Consider the following 23,757-nt stretch of genomic DNA (forward strand, 5'->3'; position numbering starts at 1 on the left):
AGGTGTCAAGACAAAACACAGTAGAGCAGTGTAAGAAAAATAACTTTGTTATTAAGCATATACAATCATAACAAAAGTACATCATAGTATCACATCCATAATTGTTTGAATGCTAACTTGACTGTTACATGGACCTGTTACAAATAATGAACAACAGAGCTACTCCAGTATATGACTAGTCACTGTGAAATAAAAACAGACCCATGGCACACATGAAATTCCTAAGGGGACTTGCTTTGATCCCCTGGGGAATAAGAGGGTCCTTTTCTATGATTTCCCTAGAGCAGTAACATTTGCGGAGGGAGCATGTGAAGTTCATGATTATATGCCTTAACAATTACAGTCATGGTGTGTTTTGTTTTCCAAATGGAAAATTATTTTTGACTTGTTGTGAGATATAAATATTGACTATGCCAGGAAAAAAATCATCTATTTCCCTGAACTCATTATTAATAACTTTAGATGGCTCTATTCTACTTGTTGTTTGGCCTGGATTCCTGCAATAACTTTCCTTTTCAGGAAGGCTGTCTGACAGATGTTAAGTCTGCAGAATGAGGCTGCTGTGGTTGTTTCTGGGGCACAGGCTGAGAAGTGGGGAGAGATAGTGGGAAATGACACCCAAAATATGATGGGGGAGTTGCTGCCTGAAAACCTACAGCAATGTCTGGCCTGGAGAAGCCTTCCCCTTGCATACCTGGGAACAGGGCTCACCAGGCCCACAGCAATTATGAACCTTGGAAAGATGGCCAAAGCCAGGGTGCTCTTCGCTGGTATTTGGTGGGGTAATATTCACCTTTCCTTCCTTCCAAAACCAATGAACATTTATTATTTACTTGTTGGGCTATGACACTCTTGTCTGAGTTTATACAGTAGAAATGACTTCCTTTGGTCAATGAATCCTATGGCAGATGTCGGGCATTAACTCAGAAGGTGAGAAAAGGCACCATCCTCTCTGCAGCCCCACTCACTTTTGGCACAGTATAGCTTATAATTTCTCCCTCTGGAACTGGGAAGGGAGGGGGGTTTCCTAAACTAAAATGCATGCCCTCCATGTACTATTTTCTTTTTTCGAGATGGAGTCTCACTCTGTAGCCAGGCTGGAGTGCAGTGGCGCAATCTTGGCTCACTGCAACCTCCACCTCCCGGGTTCAAGCAATTCTTGTGTCTCAGCCTCCCGAGTAGCTGGGACTACAGGCGTGCGCCACCATGCCTGGCTAATTTTTTTTAAATTTATTTTAGTAGAGATGGGGTTTCACCATGTGTTGGTCAGGATGGTCTTGATCTCCTGACCTCATGATGCGCCCGCCTCAGCCTCCCAAAGTGTTGGGATTACAGGCATAACCACTGTGCCTGGCCCCATGCACTATTTTCAACAGCATATTTTTATTCCCATTGCTTTCCAAGAACAGAGGCAACTTATGAGGTCCTGTGAAGAGGGTGCAAAAAATCGAAGTCAACATTTCTACTAACAGGTTGAGGAGGTGTACAAAGATCTTTTTCCCTATAAAACATGAAATGACCTAGAAGCACTGTTACAAATCTTACCCCAGAAATAGCTTTCCCATTAGGTTTTGAGCAGAAGTCCTATTTAGACAGTAAAGCTTTTTCTATCTAGTTAAAAGATACATTAGAAATAATGATGCCTTATGATGTCCTATCTTTGAAAAATATGATTTGGGCATAAAAAGTACATATCAGTCTTGCAGTAGTCCAAGTTTTGAAAATCTGAGGATTAAAAATTATTTTCTAAATTAACTTGGTCCAGCAGATTGACATTATAAAATACAGGTTACCATAAGTTTTGCTGGAGAATATTATCTGGAATAGTTTCATGAAACCCAGACAATACTACTTTCCATTAATTCTTTTAATATATTATTCTAGCCTATGGCCAAACATGCAGTTTGTTTGCATTTTATGAGCATTTCACAATAAAGATCATATTTCTAAATACAGTTCACTGTCAAAGAAAAGGTATTAAAATTCTTCTTTTAAAAAAAATCATAGATGGACCTAGCCATCTCTCACACAGCTTGTGCATAGTTTTTTGTGTGTTTTTTTTAAACATTCATCCATCCACACCCTTTAAATACCATGCTCCACAAGCAGGCAAACATTAAATATATTCCAGATGGGAATCAACAGCTGTTCAGTTCCTCTCTCTATAAACCCGTGGTTGGCGTGGCCCTCTGTCATGAATGTTGAATTTTGCAGAGAGAAGGAGGAAGAAAAGATGCTAGATAAAGAGCACCCCACCATAAAAAGAAATTTTTTCTTTTTAAAAAGTCTCCTTTATTCGAAAAGAGGCAGACTGGTTCCTGGGGTTTCTGCCCTTCTAGGGGAAAGTGCCACATTTAATAAAACTTATTTTTTTTTACGGATGGGGTCTTGCTATGTTTGCCCAGACTGGCCTTGAACTCCTGGGCTCAAGTGATCCTCTCGCTCACTTTTTTTAAAGTGAAAGTTTGCTTTCACTTTAAAAATGTTAGTGGACAGTCACCAGGAATTTTGCATAAATGAGACACAGAGGAGCAAAGTGTTCATGAAAGACTCAGTCACCTGCTGACTGAGTCCTGCATTTCCAACATGGTAGGAATAAGCGAAGGAAGACTGTTGCCACTAGAGATTTGCAAAGCCCCTTCCTATCATTCTTAAGGAAGAAGACTGAAAGGTGGCATTCAAATACAACAAAAGGGATTTTTTTTTTTTTTTTTTTTTTTTTTTTTTTTTTGAGACAGAGTCTCCCTCTCCCTCTGTCGCCCAGACTGGAGTGCAGTGGCGCGATCTCGGCTCAGTGCAAGCTCCGCCTCCCACGTTCACGCCATTCTCCTGCCTCAGCCTCCCGAGCAGCTGGGACCACAGGCGCCCGCCACCGCGCCCGACTAATTTTTTGTGTTTTTAGTAGAGACAGGGTTTCACTGTGGTCTCGATCTCCTGACCTCGTGATCCGCCCGCCTCGGCCTCCCAAAGTGCTGGGATTACAGGCGTGAGCCGCCAAGCCCGGCCTTTTTTTTTTTTTTTTTATGAGACAGAGTCTCCCTCTGTTGCCTAGGCTGGAGTGCAGTAGCGCAATCTCGGCTCCGCCCCCCAGGTTAAAGTAATTCCCCTGCCGCAGCCTCCTGAGTAGCTGGGATTACAGGTGTGTGCCAACACGCCCAGCTAATTTTTGTATTTTTAGTAGAGACAGGGTTTCACCATGTTGGTCAGGCTGGTCTCGATCTCCTGACCTTGTGATCTGCCCGCCTCAGCCTCCCAAAAAAGTGCTGGGATTAGAGGCGTGGGCAACCACGCCCGGCCAAGAGGGATTTTCTTTAAGCAAGCTTTCACAGTAGTGGAGTTAAATGATGTGGGCTAAAAGGTGGAGGCAAAAAAGCCAAAAAGAAATGGGAAAGGACGTGGCAGGATGGGAAATTCCAACATGAGCTAATATGAGTGTGAGAACGATCATTTGCAGGAGAGTGAAAATCTCCCGCAAAGGTAGATAAAGAGCCACTTTGTGTGTCCAGTGAGAAAGTGGACTGTGAGTAACCTATAAGCTGCTCATTGGAAACAAGAGGGCCCTCAATAACGTTACAAAGGAGCAGATCATCCTTCTGGTCTCTTGCTCCTGGTGCTTCTGAATCCACAGCAAACCTTGGCAGGAACATGCTTCCATTTGCCACCCAGAGGTGCTCTGAGAAAACACTCTAACTCACTAGGAGGTGGAGAAATAGACCTTTTTCTGAACTGCTTCTCACATGCAGGGGAAAATAAATCAAAGAGAAGGCCTAAAAGAACTGGAACTTGGACTAAATTAAAGAAAATTAAGAAAAAATGGGAATAGGAAGGAAGTTTTTGCAAACAAGGAAAACCACTATTTTTTTTTCTCCCCATCCAAGATAACTTTCAATAGTGTATTACTCTCAATATGTTGGTAGCAAGCTTGGTTGGCTCCAGACAAAAACTTGTAACACACAAGGAGAGAAAATTTACCTACCGCTGCTGACGGCATTAGTGAGGTCAGCCCAAGCCAGCAACCTCCTTGCAGACTTCAGCCCCACTGTATATTGGTTCAGCCTGGATCATGGCACCTAATGGTACCTTCTGGGCACCTGCTCAGAACCAGGAATTCTGCACCTCTCTCTAAGCTCAGCCACTTTATTGAACAAATAATCTCTATTTATAGAGCAGACTCCACTGTTGATTAAACAGCTTTAAAATATTCTAGCAAACCAGAGCCCATTGTTTTAATGTGAATCCAGGCATTTCACTTTGTTTTTTTTGAAAAGAGAGTTTAATCTTCTTCCCTAAATAGGATACTTACAGATAAGCATGGCATGAAACCTTAAGCACCATATTTGAATTTTAGAATGTGGCAATCTATATAACAGTAAATAAATGACTGTGATTCTTTTCTATCTTCTCTAAACGCCATTCAATTCTCTCCTCTCTTTAATTGAATTTGGGAAACAAGGTTTCACAAAGGGATACAATATTTAAAGTCTACTAGAAGCACAAGGAAAAAATTCTCCACCAAAGTACATTGACACGTTTGTCCTCCCCACCCCTTTTTAACTGAAGAGCCCCAATTTTGATACTAGAGGAGTTATGGTCTATTGTGAACACACATCTTAGAAGTAGCCTCACATTTTCTCAGAGCTCACTTTGTCATTTTCCACCTTTTGATACTCTGCCAAATTTAACTTCAAGAATTTATGATTTAAGACACTGTGAGAGTACTTAAATCCAAAGTTCCTGGAAAAATAGGATGTAAAAGAAAAGTTACAACGCAAACCACCCCAACGGACTCTTAGTGAGAAGCAGGTAAATCAATCATTCACTCCCTCATGTCTGCAGGCCTAGGAGGGGACTCTGAAAATAGCGTCGTATTTGGAAGAAGAGGAGTGGAGAGACGTCAGGAGAAGAGAAGAGAAGAGAAAAATGTATGTTTTCTAGGTCTCCAGTGGTCTTTTTTCTCTTAGGATGGTTTAACTGCAGGTGAGTTGATCTTTCTCTTCCTTTGGCGTGACGGTGTTGGGATGTGCTATGGGTAGAAGTCTCTGGGGGCTCTCAAGTCTCTTGTCTCAGTTCTTCTTGGATGGTCATCTCCAGAGCCCAGGTCCATGGCTTCTGGGTAGCTGGGAAATTCCTGAGGTAAAGGGAACTCCTCTGCTGAAGAGTGAGTCCGGTGCCCGAACACCTTTTCCTGCAGCTCAGTGATGTCATTGCGGATGTCAGCCAGCATAAGTAGCAGGAAGTCGAAAGAACCAGGGGGTCCCTGTGTACATGGGAGGAATCAAAGCTAGAATACGACAGACAGCAATGGCCTCCGGGGCTCCATGACTTGACCTGCTGCTTGCTGGCAACTACTTTCTCAATAACTCTGTGCCCCAAATGGAGCCAATGTGAGGACTGCTACAGGAGCCTGGGGGTCCTCCAGATTGTTTTCTAATTCTCTCACTTCTCAGCTGAGCTTTGGTGATGTATTCACCTTTCCTCCCTCCTAACTCTTTATCAAATCCAGTGGAGGAAAGGATATAAGAATAACTCTCCTAGGTTACTTTCCAAAGCAGTCTGGAAGATGCTTATGAAGGCAGCAGAGCAGTGGTTAAGAGACTGGGGTTCTGTTGGATTTGAATCTCATCTCTGCCGCTTACTAGCTGTGTCGTCTTAATTTCTTGTGGTTCAGTTTCCCCAACTGTAAAATGGGGATAATAATAGTCCCAACTTCATAGGGTTTTGTAGGATTCATAAGTGAGGATTTAAGTAAGTAAATACGTGTAAAGGGCTTTGAGCATAATACGCATTCAAAAATGTTATCTGGGCCAGGTGTGGTGGCTCACGCCTATAATCCTAGCACTTTGGGAGGCCGAGGTGGATGGATAGCTTGAGCCCAGGAGTTCAAGACCAACCTGGAAAACATGGTGAAACCCTGTCTCTACAAAAAACGTAACAAAAATTTAGCCAGGTGTGGTGGTGGGCACCTGTGGACCCAGCTACTTGGGAGGCTAAGGTGGGAGGATTACTTGAGCCCAGGAGGTCGAGGCTGCAGTGAGCCAAGATTGTGCCACTGCACTCCAGCCTGGGTGACAGAGTGAGACCCTGTCTCAAAAAAAAAAAAAATGCTGTTTTTTTTTAAAGCAAAATTATTAAAATGTTTATAAGATGGCTGACTATAAGCACAAACTAAATGAAGTTGAGAGGATGTTGTAAAGACGTCAACTCCTCATTGACTAGGAAAGGTCCAAACAAAATCTTCCTAATTGTTCTGTGTATTGAGTATCCTTTATCATCATACAGTATTTACTAAGCCTTAATTTCATATAGCGCTGTGTGGGGCATGGTAAAAAAGAAATGCACAAACACGCATGTTCTGGGCTTGTCAGAAGCTTGTAGTAAAATCGTTATCATCTCCTGCAACTGCTGCTACAGCAGCGGGCTCCGTGGAAGCAGAGCTTACACCGTAAAGCACTAAGAGAGGCACAGTATTTTCATATCATTTGACCCTCACAATAGCCACTTCAGGGATGGCAGGTCAGATTCCACTATCACCACTGCACAGTGGGGGGCAAGAATGCCCAGAGACCCTCAGTGATGTACCCGTGGTCAGAAAGCCAGCAGGTAGAAGAGTTGAGATGGGAACCCACGACTCCTACCTCTGTGGCCACAGCTGTTGGATTTCAGAAATGATACTTCTTCAGAAGCAGTGATGTGGTTTGAATTTTCTATGCTTTTGAATACTACTATTTCTCATTTTTAATCTCCCAGATACTATGCATATATGCAGCTAATTTCTTCTCAGGTCCTAAACAGCCCTGCGTGGTTTTGCACTTTTTAAGAGGAGATGGCCATCTGACCTGCTAGGGTTGTAGCAGTGGCTAAATTCTCAAGTACGCAGAGTTATGATTTAAACCCATAGATTTCCTTCCTAGACCTTTCAAATGTTTTGTGATAATACTTGGAAACAGACTCATGGCATAGCAGGGTTTTGAGCTTTAGGAAAGACATTTCAAATAAAGATTAGCCATGATAAAAGAGAAAACAGCAACAGAAAACAAATTTGAAAAATAAATCCAAACTAGCAGCTAAGGGCTTCTATGACTCTCTTCCTAACCACAGAGTTCTGTTCAGGTGGGCTGAGTGGCATCAGGAAGGGGCGGGCTTTTGCTACTAGACCAACCTATAGGCTCATCAGAGCTGCATCCCTGAGAACGTTCCCCTGGGGAAGCAGGACACAGAGTGCTACTTACTGGAGACCCTCTGGGCCCAGGTGCTCCTCTCTCCCCCTAAAAACAGAAAGGCCAGGGTTAGCTTTCTAGAGCACATGGATATCACAAGAATAGTCTCTATTTATACACCCACCATAACCACTTCCCTGCACAAAACAATAAACATTTTCTATAGAAAACATATGTAAAACTGAGCTGGACTCACGGGACCACTTATTTGAACAGGACTGCTTGGGTCAAGTGTCTCTCATTCTGATTTCCCTCAAGCCCATCTATTTTCAAACCTTCTTGGCAAGAGGAATGTTCATATTTCCCAGCAGCATGTGGAGTAACAAACTTCCTGAAGTAACTCACACTGACTTCTTTGTGAGGCAAAAAAGAGCAGGCAGCTCTCAGAGGGGAACCACCCTGCTTGCAAAAAGAATGGAGCATCTCCTGTTCCTGAGAAATCTCACAGAAATGGAAACACACAAAAAGCTATCCCGTAAAGCAACACTGGTTAAAGAGAAAAACACATGTGAGTATCACAACACAGAGGCTCATTTAAAATTTACAGGGGTCACTTTTCCTATGAGTGGTTGTGGTGGTTGTTTTTGTCTTTGGGGTTGGTTTTGGAATTGAAGACAATGGCTTTTCAGATTTTGTTCCCAGCTTTGGGGAAAAAATTCTATCTGGTATCTGTGTCTCACTTCTGCTGCATGCAAAATGGGGTTGGTAAACAGTGTCTGGTGAGCTTTCCTGGATGTCAGTGCAAGAGGTAGAAAGTGAGAGACCTTCAGGCCGGGAGCAGTGCCTCACACCTGTAATACCAGCACTTTGGGAGGCTGAGACGGGCAGATCACCTGGGCTCAGGAGTTTAAGGCCAGCCTGGGTAACATGGCGAAACCCCGTCTCTACTAAAAAATCCAAAAATTAGGCCGAGTGTGGTGGCTCATGCCTGTAATCCCAGCACTTGGGGAGGCCGAGGTGGGCGGATCATGAAGTCAGAAGATGGAGACCATCCTGGCTAACACGATGAAACCCTGTCTCTACTGAAAATACAAAAAAATTAGCCAGGTGTGGTGGCGGTCGCCTGTAGTCCCAGCTACTTGGGAGGCTGAGGTAGAAGAATGGCGTGAACTCAGGAGGTGGAGCTTGCCGTGAGCCGAGATCGCGCCACTGCACTCCAGCCTGGGTGACAGAGTGAGACTGTGTCTCAAAAAGAAAAAAAAGAAATCCAAAAATTAGCCGGGAGTGGTGGTGCACGCCTGTGGTCCCAGCTGCTTGGGAGGCTGAGGCGGGAGAATTGGGCTTGAGCCAGAGAGGCAGAGGCTGTAATGAGCCAAGATTGTGCCATTGCACTCCAGCCTGGGTGACAGAGCAAGACCATCTCAAAAAACAAAAACAAAACAAAACAAAAAAATCGAAAGTGAGAGACCTTTAGCTTGTGAGGACCACTCGTAAGGCTTACCTTAGAACCATCTCTTCCTGGTGCCCCTGGTGGACCCTGTAATACAAAAGGATCTGATTTAACCACAGGCAAAAGCATGGGACAAAAACACATTTTCCCCCAAAAAGGAAGTGGATCTCTGATAAGATACTGACCACAGGGCCCCTCCGGCCTTGCTTAATGTGGGACAGATCAGGAGATGGTCCCATGGGTCCCATTGAGCCCCGTGGGCCGGGCTGCCCAGGAGGGCCTGGCATACCGGGGAAGCCTGGGCTTCCCTTTGGTCCTGGTGAGCCTGTAATCAAAGAACACCTCATTAGCTCACAGCACATGAGAAGGACAAAGGGCCCTGGCTAACAAGAGTCCAGGGCCCCTGCAGCCATTTCTCTTTGTACTCTCTCTGCCTTTGCCTTCTGACATCTGCATCAGGCTGTCCCACGGGTATTTCAAACTTGACACGATCAAAAGCGGCTTCCCCATCTTCCTCTCTTTTCACGGACTGCCAGTCACACATCCACTCAAGCCAAAAACTGGAGAGTCTTCCTCTATATTTCCCTGTTTCTGCAACCTCCTTTTTGAATCAGTGGCCAGCTCCTGTGCATTTTACCTCTTTAACATCTCACAGCTGTCTGCTCCCTTCTATCCACTGGATCACAGCAGAGTAGTGGCCACCACCACAGAGAAGTGGTGATCATGGCTGGAGAGCAGTTAAGAGTACAGGTTTTAGCATCAGGGAGATTTGGGTTTGAATCTGACAAGTTGCCTGAGCTATCTGAGCTTTAGTTTCTCATCTCATCTGTAAAACTGGGCTAATAAAAATCTTCCTTATGGAGTAGTTGTATGAAATGAGATTTCAGATACACACACACCACTTAGTATAGTACTTCACACATAGTAAGTACTAAAACATCTGCTAGGCCTTCCTTATATTTGCTTTCACTCTTGCCTCATTGCTAGTCTGTCTGCCCCTCACCAGTCTTTTCACCCCTTGCCTATTTTTGACATTTCTATAGGGATGACACATCTAAAACAAGTCTTACTATGTAACCCACCTACTTTCAACCTTTTGGTGCAAATGTCTCAAGGCACTGGGTGGGTCAGCAAACTCACTCTCTCTTGCAGGCCCCAGAGAAATATCCCTTACTTCTTAGTGAGGGGTAGGAAATGTTCTTCTGGCCAAGATTTGCCACAGGTACAAGGCATGCTGGGGGATGAGTTGGGGGATGTGGGGAAGATCATCTCATCCCAAGGCCCAGAAGCATAGGTCATGCTTAGGATTGCAGCTGGAGCAGGAGAACTGAAAATGTCCCTTTGCCCCACAACTCTAGCATGGAGTAAGTAATAGCAATCTACAGTGTGGGGAGAGAACCCCTCTGTGGCACAGGTGTGTGTGTAGGGGCTGCTGAAAGCTCAGAGTATAAACACTGAGAAAAATCCACTGGTAACCTAGGCCTCCACTAAGCATAAGGTAACAGCATCCTACCATTGGAGGAATTATTTGAAGACTGTGGAACACAAAGTAAATATAGTGACAATAAAGCCAAAACCCAGCTCAGTTATTCATTAGGTTGACTCAGCTTCCCATGGCAGTGGCCTAACAAAAGAAGAGAGTACCCATCTCCAGGAGTGATAACCATGTACCTCAGTCTCTACTGTTTCTCTGCAAATGATGTCTGGCATTCAGTCCAAAATTTTCAGACATGGAGAGAAAAAGGCTGGGCACAGTGGCTCACACCTGTAATCCCAGCACTTTGGGAGGCTGAGGCGCGCGGATCACCTGAGGTCAGGAGTTCGAGACCAGCCTGGGCAACATGGTGAAACCCCATCTCCAGTCAGGTGTGGTGGTGGGTACCTGTAATCCAAGCTACTCAGGAGGCTGAGGCAGGAGAACTGCTTAAACCTCGGGAAGCGGAGTTTGCAGTGAGCTGAGATTGTACCACTGCAGTCCAGCTTGGGTAACAAAGCGAGACTCCATCTCAAAAAAAAAAAAAAAAAATCAAAACAAAAAAACACATTGTCAAGTGATAGAACAATCAGCAGGAGAAGCCTCAGAGGGGACCCAGTGTTGGAATAATGAGATATGGGCTTTAAAATAACAGTATGTGAACAGTGCTGTTGGAAAAGATAAACAGCATGTCTGAACAGATGAGGGATTTCAGCAGAGAGATGGAAATTAAAGGGAAAAGTCAAATGGAAATGAAAAATATAATATCATGTATGAAAACAATATAGGCTCATCAACAGACTGCTCGCAGCTGAGCAAAGAATCAGTGAACTTAAAGATAAGTCAACAGTTACTCAGAGTGAATCACAAAGAGGAAAATAAAATGAAGCATCCAAAAGAGGTGAGATAATATTGAACCATCTAACATAAGTGTAATTGGAGTCCAAGGAGAAAAAGAAAACCCTACAGTGGCTCCCCTCTGCATAGAGAATAAAGCTCTAACTCCTCAGCATAGTATCCTTGTTCATTCTTGTCTTTCTTGCCAAGCATTTTTTCCACGATTGCCTGCTTCCTAATCGCCCCATAGTCCCATCCTCCCTGAATAAACCATACCATAGCACACAATCCAGCTCGCACTGTTCTGTCTTGTCTCCATCACCACAGATCACCTATCTCCAAAAACATTTTAACATCTCCCCTGTCGTACCAACGACTATTATCAGACAGGCACAAAAACAGATGACTTGTTAAACTCGGTATAGTCTCAGTGCTGTGTCGATACAGGCTTCTGAAAGTAAGAATTAACTGCTTTCTTCATTGTACATGCTTGCAGTATATCTACAGTATAATGTATGTGTGTTTATATACATTCATGCGCTGTACATGTATGTGTTTTCTGTTTATGCGTATCATTTTCTTCCGAGCATTCTTAACATTTAAAAATTGGGGCCAGGTGCGGTGGGCCACGCCTGTAATCCCAACACTTTGAGAGGCTGAGGTGGGCAGATCACTTGAGGTCAGGAGTTTGAGACAAGCGTGGCCAACACAGTGAAAACCCATCTCTACTAAAAATACAAAAATTAGCTGGACTTGGTGGCAAACGCCTGTAATCCTAGCTGCTTGGGAGACTGAGGCAGGAGAATCCCCTGAACCTGGGAGGCAGAGGTTGCAGTGAGCCGAGATCGTGCCACTGCTTTCCAGCCTAGGCAACAGAGTGAGACTCCATCTCAAAAAAAAATAAATAAATAAATAAAAATAAAAATTGGGAGATTTCATACAAAAATCTGGGTTTCTGGCTCTGGTTTGAAACAGGAAGCACAAAAACCACAATTCCATCATCAGCACAATCAACTGGAGTTCTCAGTAGGGGCTGCCCCTTTACATGGGGTGAGTGCTCTCTGGTTTGGTTCAGTTCCCTTGTTTCTAACTGCTCCCCTGCCCAGCTCCCTTCTATGTATCTATGTGACCTGCCCATCTCTGTAGAGGTTGAGGGGTTGTGTTTTGTTTTGTTTTTCAATTCTTTTCAGAGGCCTGTATCGACACGGCTCTGAGACCATACCGAGTTTAACAAGTCATCTGCTCTTGTGTCTGATAATGGTTGTTTGCATGTGTGCCAGAATACAGCATACCACCTTATCATGGAAGCTGATGGGGAAGAGACCTTTAGGCGTCATCTATCTTGACCCGCAGCACAGAGAGTTGTAAACAGCCGCTTTGTATTGGGTTGGGTTTGCGGCGCTTCCCCACTTGTGTGTGGAACACAGCATTTCTGCCCACACCGGGGACTCTAGTGGACACCTTGCTGGCTCGAGGGCCGCAGCTGTGTCTGTGGGGCAGCACCTGGGTACAGACATCAGCGTGTTCACCTCTGCTTTAGGCCTTGAACATCAGCTGGGGGTATGAGGGAAGAGAGAGTGGGGACCTGGCAAGCATTTTTAAAAACTTGTGATAAAAAATACACAAGATTTGCCAACTTTTTTTTTTTTGAGATGGAGTCTTGCTCTGTCACCTAGGCTGGAGTGCAGTGGCACAATCTCGTCTCACTGCAACCTCCACTTCCCAGGTTCAAGCAATTCTCCTGCCTCAACCTCCCAAGTAGCTGGGATTACAGGTGCCCGCCACCACCCCTGGCTAATTTTTTGTATTTTCAGTAGAGACGGGGTTTCACCATGTTGGCCAGGCTGGTCTCGAACTCCTGACCTCAAGTGATCTGCCCACCTCAGCCTCCCCAAAGTGCTGGGATTACAGGTGTGAGCCACGGCCCCCAGCCCATCTTAACTATTTTTTAAATGTAGTTTAGTAATGTTAAGTATATTCCCATTGTTGTGCAACAGATCTCTATAACTTTCTCATCCTGTAAAACGGAAACTCCAGACCACCGAGTAACTCCCCATTTTCCACTCTGCTCAGCCCCTGGTAACCACTAGTCCACTTTCTGTTTCTATGAGTTTATTTTAGATATCTTATATAAGTGTAATTATATAGTGTGTCATTTTTTGTCTAGCTTATTTCACTTAGCCTAATATCCTTAAGATTCATCTATATCGTACCCTGTGTCAAAATTTCCATCTTTTTAAAGGCTGAATAATATTCCATTGTAAGTGTATGTCACATTTTGTTTTTCCATTCTTATCCATTGATGGACACCTGGGTTATATCCATTGATGGACACTTGGGTGGCTTCCACCTCTTGGCTACTGTGAAAAGTGCTGCTATGAAGATGCGTGTGTATCTCTTCAAGATCCTGCTTTTAATTCTTTGGGGTATATTCCCAGGAGTGGCATTTCTGGATCTCATTCATATATATACATTTTTTTTAGTTAGGGTCTCCGTTGCCTAGGCTGGCCTCGAACTCCTGAGCCCATGTGATCCTCCTGCTTAAGCCTCCTGATATATTTAATTTTTTGAGGAATCTCCACACTCTTTTCCACAGTGACTGAACCATTTTACATTCACACCAACAGTGCCCAGGGTTCCAATTTTTCCATATCCTTGTCAATACTTATTTTCTCGGTGGTTTTTTTTTTGAGAGGGGGTCTTGCTCTGTCACACAGGCTGGAATGCAGTGTTGTTTTCATGGCTCACTGTAGCCTCGACCTCCTGGGCTTAAGCGATCTTCTACCCCTCAGCCTCCTGAGTAGCTGGGACTATAGCCTGGCTAGTTTAAATTTTCTCTTATACAGACAGGGTCTCCCTATGTCTCCCAAGCTTGTATTTTTTCAAAAATAGTGGCCATCCTAATGGGTGTGGGATGGCATCTCACTGTAGTTTTGGTTTGCAATGCTCTAATGATCAGTGATGTTGAGTATCTTTTAATATGGTTTTTGGCCATTTGTATGTTTTCTTTGGAGAAATGTCTATTCAAGTCCTTTTCCCATCTTTTTAATCAGGTACTTTTTTGTTGAATATTGAAGTTCTTATATATCCTAGATATTAACCCCTTATCAGATATATGACTTATAATTATTTTCTTCCATCCTGTAGGTTGTTTTTGCCCTGTTGATTGTTTGATTTGAGACACAGAAATTTAAGTTTGATGTAGTCCCATTCATCTACTGCTTTTGCTGCCTATGCTTTTGGGGTCATATCCAAGAACTCATCACCAAATCCAATGTCATGAAGCTTTCCTCTATGTTTTCTTCTAGGATTTTCATAGTTTTGGGGTCTTACATTTCACTCTTTAATCCATTTTGAGTTAATTTTTGCAGATGGTGTAAGGTTAGGGTCCAACCTCATTCTTCTGCATGCAGAAGGACATTGTGTTTTAACCCATTTTAGATAATCAGCTCTGTGAGAGCCTGAATTGTGTCTTATTTATTAGCATATCCTCAGATAGTCCTGGATACATAGTGGGCTGCTTAGCAAATGTTTTTTACTAAGAGATTGCATTGAAGAGACTGAGAAGATTGTTATACTATACTTGTCTCATAATTGTTCTTTTAAATGCACATAGTAATTGCTTTTTGATCATACCTAACCCCTAGTACTGACAGAGCAGTGACAAGATGGAATGACAGTCAGACTCCAGCAAATAAAACAAAGAAACGGAGACTTTAAACTTTTCATATTTAGATAAGTCTTTTTTAGTTCACAGAATAATTACGCCAAAGTTAAAAGCAGTCGATGTTCCATCCAAACATGTCTCACACCCCTACTCTTAATACTGGTTCCAGGTATATCTACAATGAGTTTGGGAAGGGTGCCAGATGCCTCCTTTTACTAAATATTTTACCTCCAGTAGCACAAAAAAGAGGCCAGAGATAATATCTCACCCACATTTACACAATCAGTACACTACAGAGATCACAGTATGTCAAGTGCCTTTGAAATGTGGGACTTTAATGTACAAATGGCAGCACCTTATGTATGACAGTGGAGGCCAGAAAGCAGCAGCCGCCCCCTTACCACCAAAGCTAAGCAGATTCCAACCCAGAGTAGTTTCCTGTATTAGTGCTCCAGTCTGATTCACCACAGGCCTCGGAACTGGACTTTTATTTAAGGGTGAGAGAAAGCCTATTTGCTTTCTAGCTTCCCTAATAAGTCTCAGTGGTGGGTACCACAAACACTAGAAGTTAAGAGAGAGAAGGAAATGGGTTTGGAATGTCCCCATTCAAAGGCCGGGTCTGTTGCAAAAGCTTATTCATCCTCAATCATTCTCTGCTCCATCAAGGACCCTGGACAGCTCAAACCATGTTACAAGCCAGATGGCAGCATTGGAGAAGAAAGCTTGCAAGGCATTCATTAAGCAAGACAGCCAATGGCTCCCCTGCTCCTACAGGTGGTTTTGTTCTAGTGATCTATAGCCTGGAGTTGACTTCCTCCAGAGAAGCAAAGCAAGAGCATTCTCTTTGAGGAGGGTGGAGAGCACTATGCTAGGAAGCAGTTTATAAGGAGAGACCCCAGTCTGTTTAGAAGCAGCCAGAGGGTGCCTGTGTGAAGTGTTTGCTGGTGAAAACTCCACCATGACCCAGAGTACCTCAGGCCAAGGGAATGAACGAGGATAAGCCAAATCCTGAATCGTCTTATTCTCTGGATGGACAGAGACTCAGGCTTGTGTTTCAAGAGTTTAAGACATAAGTGGAGAGAAAACACACAAATCCTCCGTGAAGAACTCTGAGCTTTTGTTCTTGCTGACTTTCCAACCGAAAACCCACCTGTGTCCTTCCTCCTTGGGCAAATTCTACCAGTCTGCCATGTCCAGATCAAACCTAAATGCCGCTGACCACTGCAGACTACAGTGCTCGCTCCCTTCAGGCTCCCACAGCAGGAAGCATCTGTGCACTTACCTGGAGGGCATGTGGGTACTGTTTTATTCTATTTGCATATGCTCTATGTGTCTGGTCTTCCCAATTAGGATGTCAAGAGGTCATTCATAATGCCTAGCACACTGCTAAGCAATGATAGCCAGGGATAAGGCACTCAAAGGTTTAGAATCATTTGCTAACACTAAAGTCATTTCCCTTACCAGTGTGGAGAAAAAAGTCTATTGCTCTATCTATGGAGGTACTAAAAATATAAAATAACTTGGAACTATTTTTTTAAGTTCTCATTGTATATTTCCTGATGAAATGATAGGATGTTCGGGATTTTCATCCAGTTAATAAGGGTGAATATTCAGAAACAGTATACTGAATGAAAGAAGCTGAAAGTACACATTCATAAGAATTTCTTTATACACACATATATATACACACATACGTATATATGTGTGTGTATATATGTGTATATATATAAAGATTCTAGTGATATGGAGTTCTAGAACAGGTAAAACTACAGTGAAAGAAAGCAGGTCAGCGTCTGCCTAGACTGGGAGTTGGGGAAGTGGACATGTGCACATGGACAGAAGGGAAATTTCTGGGGTGATAGAAATGTTCTATATCTTGAAATATAGGATGGGAGTTACATGGGTAAATACATCTGTCAAAATTTGAACGGTAATTTAAATGAGTACATGTCATTTGTATGTCAATACAGTTGACTTGTAAAAACATATAGCTAGGTATAAAAATGAATATAGGTATAAATATGCGAACAAATAAGGAAAGGTGGAAGGAAGACTGGGGAGCAGTAGGAAGAGGCTGGCTCTGAGTTGTTAGAATTGGGTGAGGAGCCCCAAGCAGGGGGGGTTCATAATACTGTTCCATTTTTGTATATGTTAAAATTTTTCCAGAAAAAGGTTTAAGATAGTTTTCATTTGGTTTTTTTAACTTAAAATGATCTTTAGGAATCTTATCCAATCCCAGGACAATGAGCTTTTTCTCCCACATTGCTATTGGCTATGAGAGTTTCTCAGGCTTGAGGGCCTATTTCCCAGGCTCTCTCATTGCATGGGTGTGTGGCAGTCCCATGGACACCTGCCTTGTTTCTCCTCGATGGAAACTGGAGAACACTGTCCAGGCCCCAGCAAATGTGAGCTTTTGGCAGGCTTTTTCTGTTGGTGATCACCCTCCTGTGCCCTCCTCCACACTCACCGGGAGGGCCCTGGCCCCCAGGCAGGCCAGGAGGTCCTGGAAGGTAGGTGTTTGAGGCCAGCACCTTGTCACCAGTGATATACTTGCCCAGGTCAGCTGCATTGTTGGGGAGCAGAGCAATCTGCAAGGAGAAGAGGAAGCCTCGGTCAGGAAGCAATGGCAGAAGAGAGCCTCGGCATTTGTCTTGGTGGGAGAAGCTGCAAAGCCTTTTCATGAGACATATGTATATACTTTTTACTAGAGCTAGTTAGAGCTCAGAGAAACTATAAAGAGCCTCTTTCTAAACCTAGAGGCCTTCTAGGGCAAATAACTTGTATGACATTACTCAGCTAGTTAGTAGGTGAGCTTAGATAAGCTCCAGATGGCCTAGATATCACTAGAACTCATTATTACCATAATTAATGGGATCTACTTATTTCATACTCTCAATTTTTCAATGACCTATTTTATGTCTCAAACATTTATTGAACACCTACTATGTGCAGGTCCTGGCTTGGTTCTGTGGCTACAGTGGTGACCAAGACATGGTTCCTGCCCTTAAAGAACTCTCAGCCTTGGGAGTTAGGACCGAGAACATGGCTGACGGTTCCCCAGCACACTCAGGGCTGACCTTCAGTACAACTGGGCAATCGTGACTGTGGTGGTTGTAAAATGTGTCCACAAATTCTTTGACACTTTGTGATCATGGGAGTCAATTCTCCTTAATAAACTCCCTTTCATATACACATCTATCCCATTAGTTCTGTCCCTCTAGAGATCCCTAATACAATTCCCCTGTGATTGTTACTCAGAATTCAGTAGGGATGACTGTAAGAATCAAAATCTTGTGCAATCTGAAAGCCAGCTTTGTACAACTTCAAGTCAGGGCTCATGATTCAGAGTCACCACTGTGTGCCTGGGATATATTTAAAATGGTGCTGACATCACTGTGTCATAGCAATAGACCACCACAACCTGCAGGTGGGTACCTGTGGCCCTGGGGAGGAAAGGAGTGAACCTCTTCCCTCAGTGAGTGAGGGAAATGTATCAGTAAATCTACTGCAACCATGAGGCAGTGGGTCAACACTGGCAGCTGAAGCCTGATCCAATTTTATCATCTGCTTCCAACTAAGAAACTGAAATGTGGGTCCCACTCTTGGGCCTTGGAATAAGGCAGACTTACCTTTAAATCTGAGCCCTGCCACTTTCTACCTGTGGGATCTTGGGTAAGCTACACAACCTGGATTTCCTCATCTATAAAATGGGGATGGTAACGGCCACCTAGAGGCACTGCTGGAGGGTTAAAGTGATGTTGTCTTTAACGTGCCTGACTCAGTGTCCAGCCGTTGTCATAGACCAGCAGAAATGCTGTCTGGGGGCCTGGGCACTGTGGCTCATGTCTCTAATCCCAGCAATTTGGGAGGCCAAGGCGGGTGGATCACTTGAGGTCAAGAGTTCGAGACCAGCCTGGCCAACATGGTGGAACACTATCTCCACTAAAAATACAAAAATTAGCTAGGCATGGTGGTGCACGCCTGTAGTCCCGGCTACTTGCGAGGCTAAGGCAGGAGAATTGCTTGGACCCAGGAAGTGGAGGTTGCAGTGAGCCGAGATCGCATCACTGCACTCCACTCCAGCCTGGGCAACAGAGTGAGACTCTGTCCAAAAAAAAAAAAAAAGAAATGCTGTCTGGGGGCTGCTCCTGACTTTGTTCCTAAGTAGCTGTGTGACTTTGGTAAGTCCCTTCATCCTTCCAAGTCTACAAAATGTGCAGTTTCGACACATGATCAAGTCTTCGTATTTAAAATTTTGTAAACAGAACCTCAGGATGAGGCCTGCACACAGATGGGCTCCAGAGATGCTCCCCTATTCCCCACCTATTTCCCCCAGTCCTCTTTGCTTGATTTGGCCTCTTGAAAAAGTGATGAGGTAAGGTGGCAAATGTTGACCTCAGTGTCCCGGCTGACCTCCTGCTGGGTGGCTGCATGCTGGTTCCCTTCAGCCCCTCTGTGTGGCAGCAGGAGTGCAGAATGAAGGCACTGGCACTTTAGAGGCGGCTGTCCAGAATCTCTGGCCCCACTTTCTGCATAAACACAGCAGACGATGGGCTGTGGGAATGGCAGGAGTTTGGGAGGAAGGTTGTAGTAATGTAAAAAGAGTCTGCATTTCTCCCGGATTCCAGTCAATGGAATTATGCATATCATTTATCTCATATTAGCCTTTGTTAGAGAGCTTTTGCCTCAAAGAGCTGTCGGGATGAATCCATGAGATGCCTCTTGAAGGTACTTTGTAAAGAGTGCTAATAAATAATATTTTTACTTGCTAAACATTTGTAGAGCTCTTTCTAGATGGATGGCGCTGTTCTCAGTCCTTTGTAAATATTCACATTTGATTATCATAAAATCCTTAGGCAGTGGGTATTAATGTTGTCGTTTTTTAAAGGTAGAACTGAGGCACAGAGAGGTTAGGTAACTTACCGAGAGTCACACAGCCAGCAAATGGTGGGTCTAGAATTTAAACTTAGCCAGTCTGCTTCCAGAATCTGTGCTCCTAACCATTAAACCAAGCGGCAACCTACAGTCACTTTTTAAATTTTGTTTTGAGACAGAGTCTCACTCTATCACCCAGGCTGGAGTGCAGTTGTGCAATCTCAGTTCACTACAACCTCTGCCTTCCAGGTTCAAGTGATTCTCCTGCCTCAGCCTCCCGAGTAGATGGAGATTACAGGCTCCCGCCACCACACCCAACTAATTTTTGTATTTTTAGTAGAGATGGGGTTTCACTATGTTGGCCAGACTGGTCTGTATCTCTTGACCTCAAGTGATCTGCCCGCCTTGGCTTCCCAAAGTACTGGGATTACAGGCATGAGCCACTGCACCCAGCCTACAGTCAGTTTAATATGGATTCCCAATAATCCTGGGAAGACCCATTTTATAGAGTAGCAGAGGAAACCACACATTATTGAGAAGCCATATAACCACCTGAGGCAAAGGTGATGCTAGACCGAGCAGGTGCAGCCATCGGGTTGCAAATGTACTCACTTGAAATCTTAGGGGCCTCTAAATTCTCAGGCCTAACTGTTGGCCCCACTTCATTTGGCCATTGTTTGCTGATTTAACACCGTTGGCATGGTTTCCCCATAAGATAGTAAGTTTATTTCAGGCAGAATCCTCTCCACAGTGTTTTGTATTTCCCCATTTCCCAGCACACAGTAGGTGCTCAACGAGCACTTCCTGAATGATTATCCACACTTCCCTCAACTGCTCAACGTGGGGAGAGTCACTGGTTTAAGAGTAGAGAGAGAGATTCTCAACTCTCCAGGCAGCCACCCAGGGAGGCCGAGCACACCAGTCAACCCATGACAGGCTGAGTGCAGGCTTGAGTGCCAGGCCTCTCTTTGTGGAGTCTCCCTTCCCAGGGAACTCTCTGCAGCAATTTCACTCTCAAATCTGATAGTCCCTGCTGCCAGAACACAAGCAACTTAAAAAAAAAAATGGACAGTAGAGTTGGCTCTGAATTTTAAGCGCTCTCGCGGGACAGAGACCCATCTAAAAGTTAAATGACAGGCATCAAATCTATCCCCACACTCTCCCTTTCTCACCACATCACTTGTTTTCTTCCCACACCACAGAAGAAGTGGTGGAGGTGGAGGCACTGAGGTCTATACACCATTTAAAAACATGTTTTTATTGCAAAATAAAGCAAAGAACCTGGAAACTTCACAACACAAATATATAACTTAGCAAATTGTTATAAAGCAAGCACCTCTTCAGTTGCAGCAAACCACCATGGCACATGTTTACCTGTGTAAAAAACCCGCCCATCCTGCATATGTGCCCCAGAACTTAAAAATAAAAAAAGTAAGCACCCTTTTAAAGAACTCCCAAATCAATCCAACAGAACTTTGCCAGCCACCCCTAGACCCCCTCCTTCCACGTGCCCCATCCCAATCAGTCTCCTCCCTTCCCCAACAAGTCACCACTTTCCTTTCATAGTAATAACTACCTATGTTTTAAAAAATAATGTATTACCCAGCTGTGCATGCCTAGATATTATGGTTTAGTGTGGCTCATTTAAAAAGTGATAGGTCCTTTAAGTTTCCTGTTGTCTGCAGACTGCCAGAACCCAGGGCATTTGACCTGTCGTGTTTCCCATGGTTGGAATGTTGCCGACTGGATGTTTGTGGTGTGGTTCAAGGTGTTTAAACACCGTTTCATGCTGTGGGGTTGGCCATGGTCTAGCACTGCTAGCATCTCCTTCTTGGCTAATGTTTATTTGGGCAGATGTCCTATGTTCTTTTGTGAACAAATGGCATTAGCAGCAGCAAGACGACATTAAAAACCAACTGAAAGGCCAGGCACAGTGGCTCATGCCTGTAATCCCAGGCCTTTGGGAGGCCGAGGCGGGTGGATGATGAGGTCAGGAGTTCAAGACCATCCTGGCCAACATAGAGAAACCCTGTCTCCACTAAAAATACAAAAAAAATTAGCCTGGCATGGTGGTAGGCACCTGTAATCCCAGCTACCCGGGAGGCTGAGGCAGAGAATTGCTTGAACCTGGGAGGCAGAGGTTGCAGTGAGCAGAGATCACGCCACTGCACTCCAGCCTGGGCGACAGAGCGAGACTTCATCTCAAAACAAAACAAAAACAACAAAACCAACGGACAGTTCAAACACTGGCACAGGAGTAGAAATGAGAGGACCTAGGTTTTAGGCCTGCCCTCTCGGACGGTTATTGCACCTCTCTAAGACCATCAGTATCTTTTCCACTGGGTCATGGTGCTAATTAAATGTGATTCTGGATATAACGCTTTCTGGGCTGTGGAATGCAAGACATTCTAATAGGAACCTTTAGAAATAAATTGCTCCTCATAACATTCCTTGAAAGTCTACATTAGCTTGGGATTGCCACAATGCATTTGCAGAAAGATTTTGGTATAAGGTAGAATGATGCTAGTCCAACTCAATTGCATAAGAGTTACTGGAGTATTAAGATGACCTCGTGGATTTTTATGTAGCTCTCCAGCAGGGTCCTTGAGGGTGACAAGTATTTCAATGCAAGTTTCTCCACTTCTTTATTTTTATACATCACAAAAAAACATGGCAAGGAGATTAAGGGAAAACCACACTTTGATTTAGCAACTGAATTTCTGAATGACTTGCGCTATTTAGCCCCCCGTTCCTAAAGATCATCCTGGCTGGAAATAAATTCCCTAAGGCACACAGATTATTTCCAGGGAAGGAAAGTGACGGTAGCTTTATGCCTTGAGAGGTACATCTGGAGATATTGATCGACTGCCTAACCCAAGCCCTTCTGGCTTATGAAATGCAAACTTACTTCTTCCTCGAACCCTTCTCTGGGTTTGTTCAATACAACTAACATCAACCTAAGCTCAAGCTGGGGATATCTATGTTGGATGTATTTATTTATGTCTCTGTGTTTATAGTGATAGACAAGGTTTTCTGCCTAGTCTTCCTATTAGGATCATAAGCTATTTAGGGTTAAATCTATGTTTTATTCATAATTATCCATCAGATATGTACATGTTTCTGTTAAGCAGATCACGTCATCAGTGTCGTAAAGAAGGCCTGCAAACCATTTCTCTTCTCAGCCTGTTGATCTACTGAACTGGTAGCTGTGGTTTTCATTAGGGGCTGGCTGCATGTTTGTTGAACATGGGAAAGAGATACCATCTCAGGCTTACTCTCAAGCCCTTTAGAATCACTGGATGCCAAAGTTCAACAGGGCAGATACACCTCTCTGATGTGCTAAGAGCCTTGACTGGAAGCCGTTAAACAAACAAAACAAGAAGATGTTTTATCAGTCTAAGGGTGATTTCTGAGTCCCTGACAAACTAGCAAATTGAGCAATCTTAGGTAGAATAAATACTGTTTATCTGGGTCCAGGACAGTTGTTCAAGAAGTCAGATTGCCACACCCATCCCGGGGCATTACTCACGGCAGAACGGTGTTACTAGAAATCTGCTATACCGTCAGGCATTCGGACAGCCTTTTATAAAGTGCATTAGTCCTCATCCTTGGTGACACAAAGTACCCACAGGGCTGCTTTTCTAGGTGCAGGGAACTCAGAAAGGGCATAGGCTATAATTTTCAAAAGTGAAAAAGAAAGCTGCTGCAGAAGTTCCTCACCAGCTTATGGCAGTTTATAGAGACAATATTCTCTATAAATAATGTACAGATCTTAGATAAAATAGAATTACTTAGGCACATGTATTCCCTAAGGCACATAGATTATTTCCATAATCTATGGACTTTCCGAGGCCATGCCTGGAAATTTGTTTTGAGTTGGAGTTTCACTCTTGTTGCCCAGGCTGGACTGCAATGGAGTGGTCTCAGCTCACTGCAACCTCTGCCTCCCAGGTTCAAGCAATTCTCCTGCCTCAGCCTACCAAGTAGCTGGGATTACAGGTGCCCACCACCACACCCAGCTAATTTTTGTATTTTTTAGTAGAGATGGGGTTTAACCATGTTAGCTAGGCTGGTCTTGAACTCCTGACCTCAGGTGATCCACCTGCCTCAGCCTCCCAAAGTGCTAGGATTACAGGCGTGAGTCACTGCACCCGGCTGGAAATTTATTTTATGAGAAGTTGCAATAGCCGTAGCTCACCTTATCTATGGCTTTGCCACGTGTCCCTTACCTAGTGTCCATTTTAATAATTGCCTCTGCAATCCCTTGCCATCATTGTGTCCTGATGCCCCTTGGATG

General features: G+C 44.0%; 1 protein-coding gene across 5 annotated transcripts in view; it reads right to left on the minus strand.

Annotated features, from left to right (window-relative positions):
• CCBE1 (collagen and calcium binding EGF domains 1) overlaps positions 1-23,757 on the minus strand; it is a 297,400-nt gene that overhangs the window by 29,029 nt on the left and 244,614 nt on the right. For 3 of the 5 annotated variants that reach the window (XM_016933814.4, XM_016933815.4, XM_063795793.1), the window contains 5 exons: positions 17,053-17,173; positions 8,793-8,932; positions 8,659-8,694; positions 7,230-7,265; positions 30-5,257 (listed from right to left, as the gene is read on the minus strand). In XM_016933814.4, the coding sequence (XP_016789303.1) occupies positions 5,024-5,257; positions 7,230-7,265; positions 8,659-8,694; positions 8,793-8,932; positions 17,053-17,173 (567 nt within the window). In that variant the 3' untranslated portion in view covers positions 30-5,023. Of the gene's footprint in view, positions 1-29; positions 5,258-7,229; positions 7,266-8,658; positions 8,695-8,792; positions 8,933-17,052; positions 17,174-23,757 lie in introns of those variants that run through there. The other 2 variants (XR_001711375.4, XR_001711376.4) reach the window with 1 other exon arrangement.

The sequence above is a fragment of the Pan troglodytes genome, chromosome 17 (genome assembly GCF_028858775.2).
Source record: "Pan troglodytes isolate AG18354 chromosome 17, NHGRI_mPanTro3-v2.0_pri, whole genome shotgun sequence".
Taxonomy (NCBI): Eukaryota; Metazoa; Chordata; class Mammalia; order Primates; family Hominidae; genus Pan; species Pan troglodytes.